The 17,144-nt window shown below is 43.4% G+C and overlaps 1 protein-coding gene across 7 annotated transcripts; it reads right to left on the bottom strand.

Moving 5' to 3' along the window:
• Positions 1–2,605: 2,605 nt before the first annotated feature.
• On the bottom strand, positions 2,606–15,399 carry LOC133235131 (zinc finger protein with KRAB and SCAN domains 7-like). 7 transcript variants are annotated; one of them, XM_061396194.1, is made up of 6 exons: positions 15,043–15,127; positions 13,013–13,553; positions 8,600–8,771; positions 7,040–7,131; positions 6,607–6,730; positions 2,606–4,803 (listed from the first exon to the last, which is right to left on the bottom strand). In XM_061396194.1, the coding sequence occupies exons 2-6, from the start codon at positions 13,433–13,435 to the stop codon at positions 3,350–3,352; spliced, it is 2,265 nt and encodes a 754-aa protein (XP_061252178.1). In that variant the 5' UTR covers positions 13,436–13,553; positions 15,043–15,127; the 3' UTR covers positions 2,606–3,349. The 7 variants fall into 7 exon arrangements, with proteins under 7 accessions (XP_061252178.1, XP_061252172.1, XP_061252171.1 ...); XM_061396188.1 differs by lacking the exons at positions 6,607–6,730; positions 7,040–7,131; positions 15,043–15,127 and adding an exon at positions 15,311–15,399; XM_061396187.1 differs by lacking the exons at positions 6,607–6,730; positions 7,040–7,131.
• Positions 15,400–17,144: the final 1,745 nt, after the last annotated feature.

The raw sequence follows: 17,144 nt of genomic DNA, 5'->3' as shown, positions 1-17,144 counted from the left end.
ATATATTAGTGAGAAGACTGTTCTGGTACAGCATGGAGTAAATCAGTCTATACTATCTGGGTCAGATACTTGTACCATTAGGTACTTGGAAAAAGCTGATGTCATAACACCTTCCCATTATCCCCTTTGGACAAGTGTTATATAAGGGCACATCAAGCTAGAACACATCCTAATGTTAGGGGTAGGGGGGTTGTTTCTAATTTTCTGTAGAGAAAGAGCTGCCCTGTGGGTGTTCACAACTTGTCCTTAACACCTACAGTATCCTTTGTAGCACTCAAAGAGGTCGACTTAAGAGAAATGTCTTCCAACATGGGACAATACTCAACAACTTGTCAGCACCCAACATCTCTTGACCTTTCCTACTTGTCTTAGAAGCAAAATTACCAGGGTTTGAGATGCAGAATATACCTGTAGAATAATTTTTGTGTAAGAAATAAGAGGGTAAATGTCCAGCTCCTAGTATATTCACCACCACATGTGATCATCTGAACTATCTCCTAGGCATAAATTTTGTCTGATTTTTAAAAATAAATTATAAGCTTTATCACACTGCTGTTCTTCTTTACCTGCACTGTGGACTCATGAATGAAGCAGAACCCATGTGCAATAACTAAAAGCTTTCAACACTTATTCCAGGAATACTATCTTCCAAAAATGTGTAGCAAATAATAGAAGCTCTGGATGAATGGTTTCTTGCTTTTAAAATCCAACACAGGTGGACTTTGTGATGTCAAACAAGAAATAAACTATAGCCAACATTTTCACACACTCAAATAAGTAGGTTTCTTGGAAGCATAAAAAGTCTCTGGTGGATGTTTTCATAAAACTGGATGTTTTCATAAAACTGAATATTTTCTCAAACATCTCAGGATATGTTCTTTTCTCAATTTGGAGTTGCCAAGGTGAAATAAAGTCTTAGGGATTGAAGAGTTTTCCATACTCAGTTCTTTTACAACAAAGCTATTTGCAATAGGTAGTGCATGTGGAAGGAGCCTTCATTGGACTCATATAAAAGCCGAGCAAAAAAGAAAAAAGGGGGCTCTGGGTGGAAAGTTTTCAACCAGATTAGCAAAATGTTGAGCTGCTCCTTTACTTCTTTATTCCTGCATAGCATACTAGTAATGAAAATTTAGAATTCATCTTCTAGTTCCAGATCTAAACAGATAATTTAATAGCATGCAAATAGCCTATAGAACAATTCAAGAAAAAGTTGATTTCCCTATCTTGGGACAAATATCAAAATCACTGAGTAATTAAAAAAAAGAGAGAGATGAGGCTAATGAAAAGTCTCTGCAACTTGAGGCAGTGAAAGAACATATGAAAAAATATATTCAAGAAAAAGTGGAGTTTCAAAGAAAAACAAAATAAACATGGCAATCATGAAAGAAAAACTGAAAGGAAACCAAAATGTAAAACATTATGGATGAAACAAACAAAAAAAAACCATTATGGATGAAACAGAGCTCTAACTACATATACAAAAGAGTAGAACTTTATAGAATACAAAGTGCAACTTTATGCCACTGTCAGTCCAGTAAAAAGGATGACTTCCAGATATGTATCACCAAAATTTACTCAGAGATGGAAACTTAGAGGGCAACAACTGAAAAAATAAAAATGCTGCTAAAGATTTATGCCTCTCAGGGTGGGAACAAAAAAAATTTGTCCCTCTCAATTCCCTCATCCCCCAAAACAGATCGGGCAGAGTTATTTTTATTGTTCAAAGAATCATTCTCATATTATTCAAGTTCTTCCAGAGTAATTAAAGAAAAACATTTTGCAAAGCAGACAAAAACTTAATAGTAAATTCAATTTAGTTCTGTACTTGAAAAAATCATCAGGAACAAATGGGTTTTACCCCAAGAGCACAAGGAAACTGCAATTATTTAGAAACTTACTCTCCCCAAAATTACAAAAATAAAGGACATTGTCTATAAAATTATACAAGTGGGTTTTTTTTTAAAAAATCATGTAGAACTTAAAAGCCATCATAATAAAAACTAGGTAGCACAGTATGTGCCAAGCACTGTTTTAAGTGCCAACACTGTTTTAAGTGCCTTACCCTTACAAACTAATTTTACCCTCACAGTCCTGAGGTAGCTCCATTTTATACAAGGGAGAGCTAAACACAAGGAAACTAAATGACTTATTGAGGATCACCTACCTAAGAAAGGGGAAGAGTCAGGATTTGAACCTAGAATACCAGGCACAAAAATCTATGCTCGTGGGACTTACCTGGTGGTCCACTGGTTAAGCTTCAGTGCTTCAAATGCAGGGGACACATGTTCGGTCCCTGGCTGTGGAACTAAGGTCCCACATCTTGTGCTGTGGCCAAAAAAAAAAATCTATGCACTTAACTACTACATTATACCACTGCTACTAAAAATAAGAATAGAAGGAAACTTCCTAAACCCAACAGAAAATTTATCAGAAAACAACGAAGTAGCAGTAATGAGACTTCCAGAGGTATATGCAGAAATCGATAAGGACTTTGTATGTGATATTCTATGAAGATATAAGATCTATATTTAGAAGCTTCTAGTCTGGTGGGTGGCCAGGGGGAGGGGAGATTGTGCCCAATTTAAGAATGGTTCAGTTAGAAAGCTGAGTTTTAAAAAGGTATTTATTATACTACCACCATATGAAAATCATTACTTATGTACTTAAAGAAATACTATATCCAACCTCAAAGAGTCTATAATATGTTGGCAAGAACGTACACACATATACAGTAGGTTGAGAATAATTTACAAGGTCATTTAACAACAGTTGTACATACACCACCAGCTAACTCAAAGTACTGAAGTCCAATGAATAGAAGTTTAACATGAATGGAGAAGTATTTGAAGAAGACAGTCTTTCAAGAAAGACTGGTTCTGGATCTGGCAGGTTCTGTGGGACACAGATTAGCAAAGGAAATAAAAAAAAAGACTTTCTAGACAGGGAACCTAAGTGGTGAGGGACGATATTAGAGTAGGAGTTTAAAAAGTAGATAAAGAGGTAAAAAATAGTACATAAAGAGGGCCATAGCCAAGAAGTGAATCAGTATCTTGGAGAATGACTTTATGTAAATGGTAAAAGGGAGGAAATGAAACAGAAAAAGGAACTATCTCTGTCCTAGAGAAACACACATTCTGATTAGGGGATGAATAACTAAGAAATGAGATAGATTTTTAAACAGTAGTTGGGAAGGACTGCACTGTTATTCCCTCTCCCACCACTGTGATTGGCAGAGAACCTTTAGGGATGGTCCACTTTGATCAGTGGTTGAAAACAGAGAACAGAGTTAACATACTCCTTATATAGAAACCTTAACCAAAGTTCCTTGCTGTCGCTAGAGAATTATGTCTTAAGAAACAGATCGAGCCCGACCTGAGTGCTTCTCTCCAGTATGAATTCGCTGGTGGTGATTGAAAGTAGAACGCTGACTGAAGGCTTTCCCACACTCAATACATTCATAGGGTTTCTCTCCAGTATGAACTCTCTGGTGTACAATGAGCTGTGAACTGTCACTAAAAGCTTTTTCACAATCTTTGCATTTATAGGGTTTTTCCCCAGTATGGGTTCTCTGATGTACCATAAGACTGGAGCTGTAACTGAAGACCTTTCCACATTCATTACATTCATACGGTTTTTCACCAGTGTGTATTCTCTGATGAATAATAAGGTGTGAATTTTGATTAAAGGATTTTCCACACTCTTTGCATTTATATGGCTTTTCACCAGTGTGAAGTCGCTGATGTCGAATGAGACATTTACTCAGACTGAATGCCTTACCACACTCATTACATTCAAAAGGTTTTTCTCCAGTATGAATTCGCTCATGGTCAGCAAGTTGAGAGTTCTGATTGAAGGCTTTCCCACACTCACTGCATTTGTATGGTTTTTCCCCAGTGTGGAGGCTCTGATGTCGAATAAGACATTTACTCCGACTGAAGGCCTTACCACATTCATTACACTCAAAAGGCTTCTCCCCAGTGTGGATTCTCTGGTGGTCAATAAGATTTCTGTTAGAACAGAAAGCTTTCCCACATTCATCACACTTGTAAGGTTTCTTACCAGTATGAAGTACCTGATGGCGGATAAGGCTTTTATTCCAAATGAAGGCCTCCCCACACTCATTGCATTCATATGGCTTCTCCCCGCTATGAGTTCTCTGGTGGTCAATGAGTTGGGAACTCTGGGTGAAAGCTTTTGCACATTCATTACATTTATATGGTTTCTCCCCATAATGGAGTCTCTGGTGTTGAATGAGATGGGAGCTGTGGTGATAGGTCTTTCCACAATCACTGCATTCATAAGGTTTTTCCCCTGTATGGATTCTGAGGTGGACAACGAGCTGAGAAGTCTGCCTGAAGGTCTTGCCACACTCAGAACACTCATATGGTTTCTCTCCAGTGTGGATTCTCTGATGCCCAATGAGGTGTGAACTCCGATTAAAAGCTTTATCACATTCATCACAGTGATACAATTTCTGTCCCTTCAGAACTCCCTGATGTTCTGAGAGACTAGACGACAGATCTAGATGTCCCCCAAGTTCCTTATAATCATCATATTGATCCTCTGTGGATTTCTTTTTATCCTCCTGTGTTATTTCTAAGAAATCACTGTCCAGTCTGGTTCCTTCTTCATCTGAGGGTTGAACTTCTAGATTCTCTGAAGCCTCTTTACTGGCAGTCCCAGCTTCTTGTCCTGCAGGAATCACTCCACAGAACACCCCTAAGATCCTGTCAGATGACTTCAATTCTTCAGAAATGTCCTGTTTTGGAGGCAACTGTGAATGCACCATCCTGTTCTCATCTGCTGCCAAGTCAGAGGAAAACAACTGTCATTCATTTCTTGTCCTATTGGGGAAATGGAACTATCAGGAGCCTACGTAGCTAACAAAAAATTCACACTGAGGGTAAGGAATGAGGAGACACATTCAGAACAGGAGAAAAACTGGAAATGGCTCAAATTTTTCTTCATGGACAGAAAAACAAAGAGGGAAAGCCAGTCCATAGAGGAGGGAGGAAGCAGAGCTATCAGAACAGAGGCATGTGGAGCCAGCACAGCCAGGAGGGCAGGCCAATTGAAAGGCAAGAGATCAGACTGTAAAGCACAGTGTCATCTCCCAGAAGTCACTTAGATGTGGTGTCTCCTTAGTAAAACGATGAACTCTCAGGTCTGCTCCAACCATGACACTATATGGCTCCACAGTTCACAGTAAAGATGTTGAGGAGAGTGGTGGTAAATACTTTAAACCAAATATAAGAAATGATGTGGGCAAACATGAGAGTTGAAGAGAAATGTATATTATAAGGGTATGATCAGGAAAAAAGTGTACAAAAAAGGAGTGATTCTTGAGTAACAGGACAGGGACAGGGTGTGGAGAAGCCACAAGTAGAGAAACATTGAGTAAAAGTGTTAAGGGGAGAGCAGAGCTCTAAACCTGGGGACCTAGTCCCTGGAACACTGGACTGGTAGGTGCAGTACTACACAGAAAATTAAGACTGGTATCAATAACTTGAAATATAAATCAAACATGTCTTTGGTATCTTGATAATCAGGAATCATGGGAAAATAAGCAATAAATATTTGCTTTTAAATTTTATAATAGTGGGAGAAGGCAGAGCAATCATAGTTATAGTTTAATACAAAAAATGTTGGTTCCTTTCACTCACATCGACATCAGGGGTATAAATCTTCAAGTACTTTAGTGTGTACAAGTTACAGATGTCTGAATCCTTGACTTCTAAGTCCATTCTCTTCAGAGTAGGCTACTGTCTTAGACCTGTCAACCCCAGAACCTCCCCTGACAACAGCCACTTTCTGGAAGCAGCCGTGCCCCATTATTTCTGAAGGGGAACCCGAGGCAAACATGCCTTGTGCCAAGCAACTCAGCTCATTCGAGGATGGACAACAGGTGACTGGACCAGGACCAAACACCAATCCCAAGTATAGTTTATCTGTAGAGTAGTTACCAGCTCCAGGTAGCCTGGAACAAAGTTCTGCTCAAAGATGATATTTAATTATGAACTGAAAGTAGGAAACGAAGGAAATTAGAAGTAGGAGCTCAAGTTGAAATGATCTATGGAGAAAAAAATCTATCAGGAGCCACAGCAACCAGAACATATGAGGAAACAGAAAGGCTAATTAAGGAGCTCAGAGAAAGAAAAAACATTCAGAGTGAAGAAAATGGTTATCAGTGACAATTGGAAACAGATATGTGGGGTGCTGCTATCTGAAAACAATGGCATGAAAATCCTTTCACTTCTGCTGCGAGGCTCCTAGGCTCCTACAAGGCTTTCTTTCCCAAAGTCTGGTCTAGTTGGTCGGTCTGCTCCGGGTTTCCATTCCTTCAGCCTTATTGTAAGTAACTTAGCTCATGACTGACAGTAATTGAGTGGCTCTATATTCTGTCCAACTACAAATTCTAATTAAACCAGCCCAGTTTAATTAATAAGGAAGTAAAGAGAATGTTAACAATAATTATAGTGGGTGTTGATATAGAGAAATTCACTTTATTATTCTCCCCACTTTGTCTCTTTATATTTTCATAATTTAAAAGAATAAGAACCTAGCAAAGAGGGCCGACTCTAAATTACTGGGGAGCAGAGTCATTACCCAAAGGGGCCAGGCTGTGGCAGTTTTCCAGCATGATGTTCTGGTACAGGGCTCTCTGGCTGAGTGCTGCACCTTTCCACTTCTGAGAATAGTTCACAGATAGGAACTCCAACTCTGCAGCCTCCTGGAATGACAAGCTTTTACTGCTCAGGGACATTCCCAGGCTAAGGGGCCAAGTCATCAGGGTTACCAAGAGCACAGAATTGGGTACCTGGTGGCCAAAGGGATGGAGAGACAGAAGGAAGCTAGGAGGACACATTAATAAAAGGACAAGTTCAAGGTAAGATACAGTCCGTGAACTCAGTGGACAGGACCAGCTCCAGGGGAAGCAGTTAGGTGGGGAAGCCACAGGAGCAGGCTCAGAATGGGCCAGAGCCCTGCAGATGAGGCCTTGCTACTCCTGGGTCACAGACTTGGAACTCAGGAAGCTCACCTGGGGCCTGACCATCCAAAGCACAGTTGCTACTACTTGGTTTCCTAAGTTCCCCACTTGGGGAAGGGTGGGCACCGGGGAAGCACTCTGAGCTGAAGGAAGAAAGAAATCTCTGAGTGGGACCAGCCCTGCTCTTGTTTCCAATGAGGAGGTCTGTATCCCAGTAAATGGATTCAAGAAAACCCAAGCAGCTCCACATACACTGACCCTCACACCTATTCCATAAAGGTGTTATCCATGTAAACTGTGAACTTTCCCTGGAGATGCAGAAGGTCCCTGGGCAAACAGAGCTGCCAGCTCCTTCCAGTCCTCTCTCTGCCACACTAGGTAGGAAGCTACACTTCTGACTACCTTCTCTCCTCTGTGGCTTCCCCAGCAGCAGCCTGCTTGCCCTCCCCCTACCTCTCTGCCTGTGAGAGGCTGTGGGGCCTCTCTTCATTTGCCCATTCATCAAGGATACTAAAGGCACTTAGGCCCCAGAGTGACCCTCTTCCCTCTGTCAGAGATCTCATGGCTCCCATTCTCTAATGCTGCTCTGAAGTTCTCCATTCTCTGAGACCCCTACCACAAGCCTCCAGCTGCCTATCTGGACATTTCATTTGGGTGTCCCACAAGACCTTAAGTTCACTGTTTAAAATGCATGTTTCCATCTTCCTCTCCTGACTTCCCAAGTTTCCTCAGTGATTCCAAACATCATCTAAAATCTACTAATCCCCCCTCCTCTGCATTGTCTCGTGGATTTTTCCTTCAAATGTGTGTCACATCTATCACTTTTCATTCCACCCAAATCCGCTCAGGCAATTACTTCTGTTTTGTGACACTAGCCTCCTCCTAAGGCTCCCAGCCACTGGGCTTCTCACTCTATCCACAGTGCTCATGTGCTACGTAATCCTTCCAGAATACTGTTTTCTAACACTTCACCTACCCCACAAATCTTCCCGGGTTCCACCCAAAGGCCCTACACAAGCACAGCTCAGGCTCCCAGATAAGTCCCTCCTGACCGTACCTCAGTGTGGTCCAAGGGAACTCCCAACTTAGCGAGCCTTTGCTTTACATTCTGTTCTGGCACCGACCACCTCTCTCCCCGCTTCTAATCCCTTCCCCATTTTTCACTGTTCAATCCCTCTGCCACAAAACATCCTCCAGCCACTCTAACCCACAATGATTTTGCTCACTGTTTACAATGCCCACATGGCTTGTCTGTGATGGCCCCAAATGCCTGGGGACTGATATCACTCAGATATATCTTATGAGGTTGCCCCTTCTTGCACTTAGGACTGACCCTCTGGCAACTAGACAACAAGCTCTTTATAAGTATCCATGGTGTAGTACATCTCTCTGGTCCTCAACAGTGTCTTTGCATGAGACATGCTTGATAAAAATGCACTAAATAAATAAATGATTGGAGAATAAGCAAAAGGAACAAAGTCACCAGGGAAGAAAGACACAGGGCAGGGTGATAAGGGGCCAATGGGGTGGGAGATGGGAGATGAGGGAAAGGAAGACTCCAAAGGAGAGCAAGGAAGAATAACTGAAGGCCAGAGCCAGGGAGGTGAGTACCAGAGTGCTCACTGGAGAGGTGGTGGTGTGCCCCAGGATCACGAGGAGGCTCCAGGTGGGCTCCAGGGGCTGAACCCTCACTGTGGGGTGAGGTAGAAGGAGATTCATGTGTTGCACCCAAGGCTGTCTTCTCTTCAGAATGCATCTCCTGTTCCTGCCCTGGAGTGGAAACCTAGAGACAAGGAAATAAAATTGGGTCCAAAACAGCATTCATGAAGGTACAGAACCCAAGACCTCTAGGAAGCACCCCCAAGAGAGGAAGCCAGGAAAAGAAGAGCCAGAGGGTCCCTCTAGCCCTACCAGGTTAGCCAAGTGGGAGAATACTGTCCAAGCAGGATCTACAGCTTGCAGTCCTACTTGCCATCCCTCTGTTGCCCATCTTGGCAGGAGCTTCAAGACCAGATTACAGAACTATTTCCACTCTGGGCTAGTGCTTCAGACACACACGTGCTCGTGAAGAACCACCTAGAAAAAGGAGTCAGGACAGTAACTCTGTACGCTCCCAAGGGCCTTAACCTACAGAACAGATCAATCACAAGTACCAAGGAAGTAAAAAGTGATAGGTGTGTGTACCTGTATGTGCACGAATTATGCTACCAAGGCTGACACCTGGAGCAATATTCCAATACAGCAGCTGACAAACCTTAGCTTTTCCAACTTCTCTCAGCAAAAGTATGTTGTCTTCAGAGAGACCATCCTGGACCATGCTGACAAAGCAAGGATAGTCATTCTCTCTCTCAAACTACCTGATAATATTTTCTATGGCACATATTAATTTTTAATTACCTTATTTATTACTTTATTGTCTATTTCTCTGCCAGTGAAATATAAGCTTTCTGGGGGTGAGAACTCTGTCTTCATCACGTGTTCCTAGAACAATGCTTAGCCCAATGGTGGCATTATGCTGAAAGCCTTCCTCTCAATATTTTGCCATCGTCCCCTTCTCCCGCCTTCAATCTTTTCCAGCATCAGGGTTTTTTCTAGTGAGTCAGTTCTTCGCATCAAGTGGCCAAAGTATTGGGAGTTTCAGCTTCAGCATCAGTCCTTCCAGTGAATATTCAGGACTGATTTCCTTTAGGATAGACTGATTGGATCTCCTTGCAGTCCAAGGGACTCTCAAGAGTCTTCTTCAACACCACAATTCAAAAGCATCAATTCTTCAGCACTCAGCTTTCTTTATAGTCCAACTCTCACATCCATACATGCCTACTGGAAAAACCATAGCTTTGACTAGACGGACCTTTGTTGGCAAAGTAATGTCTCTGCTTTTTAATATGCTGTCTAGGGAAAACTCAACGTTAAGAAAACTAAGATCATGGTATCCAGTCCCTTCACTTCATGGCAAATAGATGGGGAAACAATGGAAACAGTGAAAGACTTTATTTTGGGGGGCTCCAAATCACTGCAGATGGTGACTGCAACCATGAAATTAAAAGACACTTGCTCCTTGGAAGGAAAGTTATGACCAACCTAGACAGCACATTAAAAAGCAGAGACATTACTTTGCCAACAAAGGTCTGTCTAGTCAGCTGTGGGTACTGGCAGAAAACAGAACTTAACTGCATTGTGATAACACAACCTTGTAACTCACTGATAATTAAATCCTAATAAAGTTCCTATTCATTCACTAGGACTCACAGGAGTCCTTTTCTTGCAGGCCATGAAAACCCCATTCCAATTTTCATCCCGACAGCATTCCACAGCAACACATTAGGGGGAAGGTAGTGGCTTAGAATATAGGAACTGGAAAATCCTGGTCTCATACACATGGACCAATGGAATGTTTAAAGAGTCAGACACGACTGAGCAATTAACACAAACACACACACTAGCTCTATCATCTTACACACACTAGCTCTGTCATCTTAGATAAGCCAATTAACCTCTCGGTACTTGCATCACTTGTGAAATGGAGATGATCACCATTTGGGCTACTATTTGGAAGCTTGCTAGGAACACAAATTAAAACAGATATAAAGCATTTTGTAAACTGCGTGATTCTGCAACCCAGCAGGGATGTCCCTACAACCCTCTCTGGCCCCAGTGTACACACATGCCCATGCTCACTCACTTCTGCTGATCAAAATGACATCCTGTCATCTCCTCCTGGCAAACATTCATGAAAAAGCCTCTGTGGTTTTTTTTTTCCATTTAGTCAAAAAAACACTTTCTGAATTCAGGCTAGGTGAGACAGCCCTGTTCTCATGTTGAAAAACTTAAACTGACAACAGCGGCAGAGTAAGAAATGGAGTCCAAATATCTCACTTCTAGGTTAGAGCCCGATGAGTGTTCAGTGGCCCTGTCAACTGTTAGTCATTCTCTTGGGTTTGTGACTCAGTCACCTTTCTTCTGAGGTTCCCTGGATAAAAGACAGTACTTTTTTTAATTAAAAAATTATTATTTATCTGGCTGCATGAGGCATCTTTTAGTCATGACAAGCAAATTCTTAGTTACGGCATGTGGGATCTATTTCCCTGTCCAAGGGTTGAACCTGGGCCCCCTGCACTGGAAGCACGGCATCTAAACCTCTAGATGACCAGGGAAGTCCCAAGTGACAGTTTTAATGGAGGGGACATTCTCTTATGCTTAAGCAAAAGGCAGAAGATAGGGAAATCTTCTTTCTACACTCCTCACTAAATGGCACTCTAAACATTTCCACAGCTACTTGTCCTTGACTATGGTTGGGCCAAGTTGCCCTCTAGACTCTGCTGATAGTTAACTTATTCCTTATTCCTCAGACAGTAAAGAATTCACCTGCAAAGCAGGAGACCTGAGTTCGATCCCTGGGTCGGGAATATCCTCTGGAGGAGAGAATGGAAACCCATTTCAGTATTCTTGCCTGGATAATTCCAAGGACAGAGAAGCCTGGTGGGCTACAGTCCATGGGGACGCAAAGAGATGAACACAACTGAGTGATTTTCACTTACTTGTATACCCAAGGAAATAATGATTGAACAATGGATTTGTTACTGTCAAAGCGTTTAGACTTTTGGAAAAAGGTCTAACCCTAGGACTCCAATCAATTGGAACTGATTTCCTAGGCCCAGACACGTAATCATTTGTGAAAAAGCACTGAATAGAATGCTGTACTGGGTACCTGGGAAATTTCACACACTGGTTTTCCCTGGTAAAGCACAAAGGAGGAAATGCGCTAATCCATCCTGCTCAGTTACAAGAGAAGCAACTGAAGACTCATCAGGAAGAACTGATTATCCACAGTGTGATTGTCTTTTGATGTCAATTAGCTCTAATATAGGTGTTACTGTGATGATACTTTATACAAGTGATAAAAACTCATAATCAGTTTAAGTAAAGGAGGTTATCTTAGACAGTCTGGATGGGCTTGATTTAAACAGTAGCAAGGTCTTAAAATCAGAACTGAAAGTTCCATGAAGAAGGAATTCTTTCTGTGGACAGCTGCTTCAACCTGTGAGTGACAGTTCTAGCCTAACTTTCTGACAACCTGCCTTGCAAACTCCTGACTAGACTCACAAGGTCCCATAGTGACATGTCACTTTCTAGCAACAGACATACACTGGGTTGACTAAAAAGTTCATTTGGGTTTTTCCATAACATCTTACGGTAAAAACCAAACAAACTTTTTTGGCCAACCCAATATATAATTTCCTACTGGTTTTGTTTCTCTGGCTGAACTCTGACTGATACACATGGTCACTGAGCTAGTTAGCTCTATGATCCTAGGAGTCAGCGTTCACACTGTTATGACACTGGTGACTTCTCCAAGTTTTCCTTTCATTTGTGTTACCTTGAATTAAAACTTGAAAGAATTCTAAAAATAGGGAAAATCAAAATTAGAATTAAAGAAGCAGAAAGATGCCAGTTGGGTTTGGAAAGCTACAAAGGAAAAAAATGATGCTGAAGCCCAGACCTGTCACATCTCATAAGGAACCAGAAAGGAAAAGAGCCCATTAACTCTGAGAAGTCCAAGGAAGTAATGAGAAACTTCTCAAGTGAGGGATCATGCTATCAGCACATCTTCAGGGCTGCTTCTCCCTGACATGCTTCCCTATTCTAACCAGTGTGCAGATCCTGTGTGTGTCAGGAGCACTGTGTGGTGCTCCAGGCTTAAGCTAGGTTTACAACACAGTATTTCACAAAGCAATTCACAGAACTTGGCTGGGCCCTGCATTTTTAGGGCTGGGAGCACAAAACTCCTTGTAAAAAACAAAAGTGGGGGTGGGCACTGGGCTCATGAATCCTAAAGGGAAACCAGTTTAGAGACTATGGAATGGAGAACGCCTATTCCTAGGCTACCCCAAGCAGTAGAAAACAGTTCCAGATGTATGGCAAAACCAATACAATATTGTAAAGTAATTAGCCTCTAATTAAAATAAATAAATTTAAATTACAAAAAAACCAATTCCAGATGCCAACTTAGATTCAGTTGCTCACCTCTCCTGGCCCACTGACGTATCTCTGGAAGTCCTCCACCACAGCCACAGCTTCCTCACCACTCTCAGGGTGATGCATCTGCACCCAGGTCCGGAGTTCCCCAGGCAGGATGCTCAGGAATTGCTCCAGCACCAGCAGCTCCAGGATCTGCTCCTTGGTGTGCACCTCTGGCATCAACCACCAGCGGCACAGCTCCCGGAGCCGGCTCAGTGCCTCCTGTGGCCCAGACATCTCATGATAACATAATTGCCTAAAGTGGAGCCGGAAAATTTCACAGACAGGAGGGTGATTCTTTTGGAGACTGCAGCCATGCCCCCAGGTCGGGCTCCCTGGTTGCTGTTTCACGGTCAGGCAGCCCTCCTGTCTCTGGAGAACAGCACCCCTGGGGAAGAGGCCTGAAGTTCCCCTGCCTTGGGTAGCCATTGTGACACCAGAGAGGCTTGTTGCACTTGCAGTTTATGTCCAATTAAAATGATGGTCTGTAATTCAGCTCTCAGAAGCTATTGTCAGAATTGAGGATATAGGATGATGGGAGTGTCACCTACAGAAACATCAAGAGAGAAATTAGATTCCCCAGAGTGTTCAGCCTCAGGCTGATGACAGACCCTCCAGTTAAAAGGCAAACCTTCATGGCGGGGTGGGGGCGGGGGGGAAGAGCACAACCAAGGCAGACTCTCTAAGCATCTCTTCAAATGACTTTCTTTTTTAAAGTTTCAGTGGTTTCCATCACCTAACTACAGGATAAAACCTAAATTCAATGCCCAGCATTCACAACCTAGTCTGAGGCCTCTATTCTGGCCACCCACCCTACCACTTTCCCCAGGTACCCAAACTGAAATACTGCAATGATCTCCAAATATGGGATGTGCAGGATAATCCAAAATGTGTATTTAAAAAAATAGTAAGTTGTTATTTAACTATTTAGTAGCTGTGCTACAATGTGCATTGTAGAATAGTACATTTTTTTATTTACAAATAAACCTATGTTGGAAATGCTTGCTCAAAAGTCTTCTACTCTTCTCTTATGTGACAGCGATAACCATAAAGAAAGGTAGGGACTAAAGCTTTAGAAACAGCCATAAGCCACACATACTGTCTCTTTGGATTTTTCTTCTTCTGAAACTTTTGACAAACACCTATTCATCTAGCATGATCCATATCAAATGCCATTTTCTCCTAAAGGCATTCCTGATTGCCTCATCCAGGAAGGGGAGCTGGGAGCCTACCTCTCTGTACTTCTAACACACTGTATTTTAACTATTTTATCCATAACTCACCACTCACACCCCCTAAACTGTATGCCACAAAAGGAAAGTAACACAATGGAGTCAGAAATATCAGACCCTTTTCCACTCATCCCACTTCCCCTAGCAAGTTTTGCTGATCTCTCCAGGAGTTAAGTGTGATGACTGCCTCAGGGAACCCACAGTACCTTTTTCATTCACACCTCTGCTAGAACACTTTTTACACTGTGTTTATGACTTACACCGCGGGCACCTCCACTTTCTGGGAGGATTCAAAGGGCAGAGCTGGTTCCCTGTCACCTTTGTACATGTGTGTGTACTTGGGATACTGAGGCACATATCTGGGAAACGAATGAATGATACTGAAGTTGGGGGTGGGGCAACTTTTATCAGTTTACATATTATAAAATTCTGAAAATCAGCACCGTGGTGTTAATTAGGGCATCTGTGCTACACTTCCAAAGTCACCATGCATCTTGGTAACTTGAGTAAACTAACTCTCTCCAGGCCTCGACTTCTTTGAGAAAAGACAGACGTAAAAATCTGTGACTCTGCTCTAAGATCCCACACACAAAGAAAGGCCACTTTCCTACTTCCCTTACAGCTCCGAACGTTCAACCTCTTATCTGGACTTTTATGTCTCCTTCATAAAAGTCATACTTCACGTTTAAAATTCCGACTAGGTCTGACCCACTTCCGATGCTTCGTACTGTTGTTTCCCGGCGCAAGGCTGGGAAAACGTCTAACTACATGCGCGTTCAACCAGGCTTATGCTGCGCCGCTCACCTGGCCACGTCTGCCCTGCTCATCGCTGTGCCCGCAGGTGCCGGGCTCTGTGCCAGGCACAGCTGGTCAGATCACTGGGACAAAGAGGCTGCTCTACATCTGGCGCCTTCTGAGCGTCACCGGGACCGCGCGCCGACCACGGGGAGAAGAGTGCGTCGGGCCGCCGTCGCCAACCTGGGCAGTGGGCGGCCGCAGTTCCGGCCGAGCAGTCCCAGCCCAGCGGCCCTGGCCCTAGTAACACTTCCCTCCCCGTCCCAGGCCCGCTCACCGGGGCACCGCCGCGGCGACCCCCGAGCGCCAGACACCGCAGTGGCCAGCAGAAGCGAAAACAATGGCCGAGACGGAAGCAAGAGAAGCCCCACTTCCGCCCTCCTCTCCCCCAAGCGTAGGATCCCGGAAGTCTCGATCCAGAAGGTGGGCACGCGCGCCCCCGTAGCCAGAGAGCTGATTCCACTTTGGTGCAGGAACTACGCACAGCGACGGGGGCGGGGGTGGGGCGGGGGTCTCAACTGAGACGTTAGTAGGCTCACGTGTTCTGAGTCTGGGCGACCCTGACGCACACCACATTTGCCCCTTTGTCCACACAGAACCTGGGCTAACCTCTAAGAAATGTGTCCTTCATCCAGACTGCTGTGGGAAGGTTTTTAAGCAAGGAAGGAATCTACTCAGTCTGGACTTTGTCATTTATACTGAGGGATTTGGAGGGAAGGAGATTTGGACATCAATTCCATCTTCGTATCTGCTCTGTAGGAAAGAATCAGTTTGCAGGTCAGGATTCTGAGCTTCGGCAAATGTCCTGCTACCTGGGTTACATTTTACTGGCTAAAAAGGGCACGGAAGACTTTGAATTCAGGTCCATAGACCCCCTTTTCTCCTCTTTTTTTCTGCTTTAAGATCCTGTCTCTCTCTCTCTCACCCTCATTCATTCCTCATTCTTTGTGTTTTGTTTTTTGTTTTTGTTTTTGTTTTTTTTTCATTCCTCATTCTTTAATTACTCTCAGATTTCTTCCTGCTAGTGGTATCAGGCCCTGTTCTGAGGAGGGTCACTGATAGTCACAAAACGGCCTCAGGGTAGATTCTGGGAAGACAGGGGTTCTCCTCGTCTTCTGGACTCAGGGATACAGTGATATATTAAAGCTTTTGGAGGTGGTGTTTCTTCTAAAGAAGAATTGTAGCACTTATCATATCAGCCCCGAATAATCATTGTAAGGCCTGATCCTGAAGCTGAAGCTCGAATACTTTGGCCACCTGATGTGAAGAGCCCACTCACTGGAAAAGACCCTGGTGCTGGGAAAGCTTGAAGGCAGGAGGAGGAGGAGACGACAGAGGACGAGATGGTTGCCTGGCATCACCGACTCAATGGACATGAGTTTGAGCAAGCTCTGGGAGTTGGTGATGGACAGGGAAACCTAGCATGCTGCAGTCCATGGAGTCGCAAAGAGTTGGACATGATAGAGCAACTGAACTGAACTGATCATAGTCCAAGAAGCAAAGTGCAAACACAAGGTATTACAGTACACAACTGATGTTTTCACATTGAGACATTTTCACTATAGCTTTACTTTCCAAACTTTATTGTGCATTCCTATCAGTAAATTTAATGCCAATGACTGAAAAACAAGCCCTTTATAACTCTAAAAGCTACTTAGAGAAGTATCAGACTTTTCTTCTTGTTATCACTGGTGACTCAGATGGTAAAGCATCTGCCTTCAATGTGGGAGACGAGAGTTCAATCCCTGGGTCGGGAAGATCCCCTGGAGAAGGAAATGGCAAACCACTCCAGTATACTTGCCTGGAAAATTCCATGGACAGAGGAGCCTGGTAGGCTACAGTGCATGGGGTCGCAAAGAGTTGGACACGACTGAGTGACTTCACTTTCACTTTTACTCTTCCCAGACTCCATCAGTTTCTGGGTAATAGAGGGAAGCCAGAAATGACAGGGAATTAGGACGACAGGGGAACAGGCTCAACACATTTCAGGTGAGCAGCCGTTGGGGACAACCTTGGTCCAGACACTAATAGAAAAGACAGAGAAAACAATACTTCTCCCACCTCCTGGGAGAGCCAACCTGGCCCTCCAGAAAGCCTCTTCTGAGGAATTA

This window comes from Bos javanicus, chromosome 22 (assembly GCF_032452875.1).
Source record: "Bos javanicus breed banteng chromosome 22, ARS-OSU_banteng_1.0, whole genome shotgun sequence".
Taxonomy (NCBI): domain Eukaryota; kingdom Metazoa; phylum Chordata; class Mammalia; order Artiodactyla; family Bovidae; genus Bos; species Bos javanicus.
The sequence above is the reverse complement of the archived record's forward strand: the minus strand, read 5'-3'. Positions and strand labels throughout refer to the sequence as shown.

Bases quoted from the DNA above. Each gene is read 5' to 3' on its own strand.
- LOC133235131 (XM_061396194.1), bottom strand. From the start codon at position 13,435: ATGGCTACCCAAGGCAGGGGAACTTCAGGCCTCTTCCCCAGGGGTGCT. The intron at 8,772-13,012 runs GTGAGCAACTGA...CCTTGTCTCTAG, and splicing joins ACGTCAGTGGGCCAGGAGAG to GTTTCCACTCCAGGGCAGGA. The intron at 7,132-8,599 runs GTACTCACCTCC...TTCTTCCTTCAG, and splicing joins CCTCTCCAGTGAGCACTCTG to CTCAGAGTGCTTCCCCGGTG.